General features: G+C 44.7%; 1 protein-coding gene across 1 annotated transcript in view; it reads right to left on the reverse strand.

The window, feature by feature from the left end:
* Positions 1–26: 26 nt before the first annotated feature.
* Positions 27–2,500, reverse strand: part of LOC138965831 (uncharacterized) — a 5,158-nt gene continuing 2,684 nt past the window's right edge. The window contains exon 2 of the mRNA XM_070337926.1: positions 27–1,602. Coding sequence (XP_070194027.1) covers positions 444–1,602 — 1,159 coding nt within the window. The 3' untranslated portion in view covers positions 27–443. The remainder of the gene's footprint in view (positions 1,603–2,500) is intronic.

The following is a 2,500-nucleotide window of genomic DNA, read 5'->3' on the forward strand; positions in this document are numbered from 1 at the left end:
CCCCTCTCCCTTCACCCCATCTCCGCCAAAACAAATGCTGAGGTTAGCCATTTGGTCTGTCTAGGACAAATTGTCACATTGGCTCATATATGTCATCATATTGATGGCTGTAAATGGAAGTGATTTAAGATATATTTGTATGTACAAACCTATGACGGATTTGGCACGCATCAGCGATGATTAAAAGAGCATGCGTCCTCTTGTGATCCATTGCTATCAATGCTTTCCTCAGCATGAGACTCCTCAGCATTTAGCGACTTAAGGCCTTCGCCTTTATTCTCCACCATGAACGTTGGTGTCTGACTGTGAGCAGATATTTGCCGCAAGCTTCCCTTCGGCGACTCGTCTTCATCTTCACTGAGTTGCTGGCTTTTTAAATGACTTAGTATTTCATCCAGCGATAGGCTGTTTGAAGAAGCTATCAGCTGATTGAGCGGCTGGAGCTACGAGGAAGTGGGATTTCCGGGAGTCCATTGGTTGTCTGAAGAACGTCTTTGTTGATTGGTTGAGACAGTGTCTAAAACGGAAGGTGTTAGACTGCCTGAATTAGATCGTTGATGGTTGGATGAAATGAAATCTGAGGAAATGTGTAGCAAAGGTGACGATTGGCTGTATGAATTATCTCCTTGCGGACTCGATGAAATGTTATTTGAGAAATGTTGAAGTAAAGGAGGGTGGTTTTCTGAATTATCTCCTTCCTGTCCGTTGGTTAAATTCGAGTCTGATGAATGCTGTAACAACGGAGACAACTGGCTATCTGAATAACGTCGTACGTAGTCGACAGAGGTCAAGTCTGAGGTTGGCCGCAAGAGAGGCGTTTGGCTCTTAGAGGAAACCCGTCGATGATTCGCTGATAAGATTTCCACAGAAGTTTGTCTCGTCGAAGTAGATTGGATATCTGCAGAACCTCGTCGCTGGTTGGCTGGAAGAGCGTCTACGAAAGCTAGTACTGTGGGAGACGATTGGTTGTTTGAAGAACCACGTTGCTGATTGGGCGGAGGGTTGTCAATAAAACTTTGTTCTGTGCAAGACGACTGGCTAAATGATGACCCTCGTCGCTGATTTTGAGCATAGCTATACATGGAGGCCAAAGACTGTTCGTCTTCCTCGATACTGGGAAGAGCATTTAAATGCGAGCGTGGGAATGAAGCTTCAGCACCAGACACCATTCCAATACCACCTCCGTGACCCATGAAACCGATGCCAGCCAAGCCACTTCGTCGTCCTCGAGCAAGATACAGCGCGGCATCAGTAGAAGGGGAGTCGTCCTGAGCGTTAGCCTGCACACGGTCTCTGCCGAACAAGGAGAAACGATTGGAGCGGGTTTTCGTCTCCGGACCATCCTCGTCCACAAACACAGTCTCATCTCTCCGATTCTCGTCTCCTCTGTCCCCTCTGAGTCTGAATTCGCCCGGGACCAAGGAAGATGTCTCCCGCCTGGCGAGCCCTGGGAAGTTTCGCGGGGGTCTGGTAACCATTGAAGTCCGTCGGTTGTGGCGCTGACCAAGGGCCGAGTCGACCAGCATCATGGACTTGAGTCTGACCACTTTGTACTGGCGATCCTCCTGGACCGTTTCCCCGATCTGCGTGCGCTTCAAATACCTGTAAATGATAACAATTACAACAACAATAAAAAATGTATCATTTTATTAACATTTACCTTATATACATATTTTTTACATGTTATTAAGATTGTAAAATAAGGTCTTCGTTTGTAAGCCCTAATAGTTCGGAAGAAAGAGTAAGAAAGAAAATAACAATAGCAATTAAATCAATAACAATAACAAAACTGTATCTGTCCTTAACGGGAAATTAACAGGATGCTTGGCCGCTTACAACATGAAAAAGTTGACAAGCGAAAAAGATTTGTGTCACGCCAGCAGCTGCGGCTTCTAATCCAAAGAACATGTTACAAGTTGTTTGTTTCAATATTGCAATGCGAGCAAGAGGAAGCTTTTCAATATTTGAATCAGCAACGAGAGTAAACCTGGTATCACACAGCAAGCCATGTAGTATTCTGTTTATCCTACATTCTGTACTTGCGTGCCTTCTGTTTCAAACGTCCCGGAATCGAAGCGTCCAAATAGAAGACGCTTCTTATGGAACCTCGATCTCTTCCAAAGCCTCGTGAAATCTTTGACGTCAAAGCAAAAATCATCATTATCCTATATATATATATATATACGTGAAGGAGATAATCCATTCTGTAAATAAACCATCTCTTCATGCGAGTGTATATCATGTAAATGAGGTCGGGTCAAACTACTAGTCCAGCACAGTATTAGTGACAAAGTCCCCGAGACAAAATTCATTCTAGAAACCCTTTGTTGTTTCATCTAGAAGAATTGCGAGAACTTACACGGGAAGATACAATTCTTATTTTGCGTTTGACGTCAGAGATTGCACTTTAGAAAACAAGCGAATTAAGTTTTCACACACCAACCTCAGGACCGGCACGGTTGGCCTAGTGGTAAGGCGTCCGCCCCGTGATCGGGAGGTC

This window comes from Littorina saxatilis, linkage group LG5 (genome assembly GCF_037325665.1).
Source record: "Littorina saxatilis isolate snail1 linkage group LG5, US_GU_Lsax_2.0, whole genome shotgun sequence".
Lineage (NCBI taxonomy): Eukaryota > Metazoa > Mollusca > Gastropoda > Littorinimorpha > Littorinidae > Littorina > Littorina saxatilis.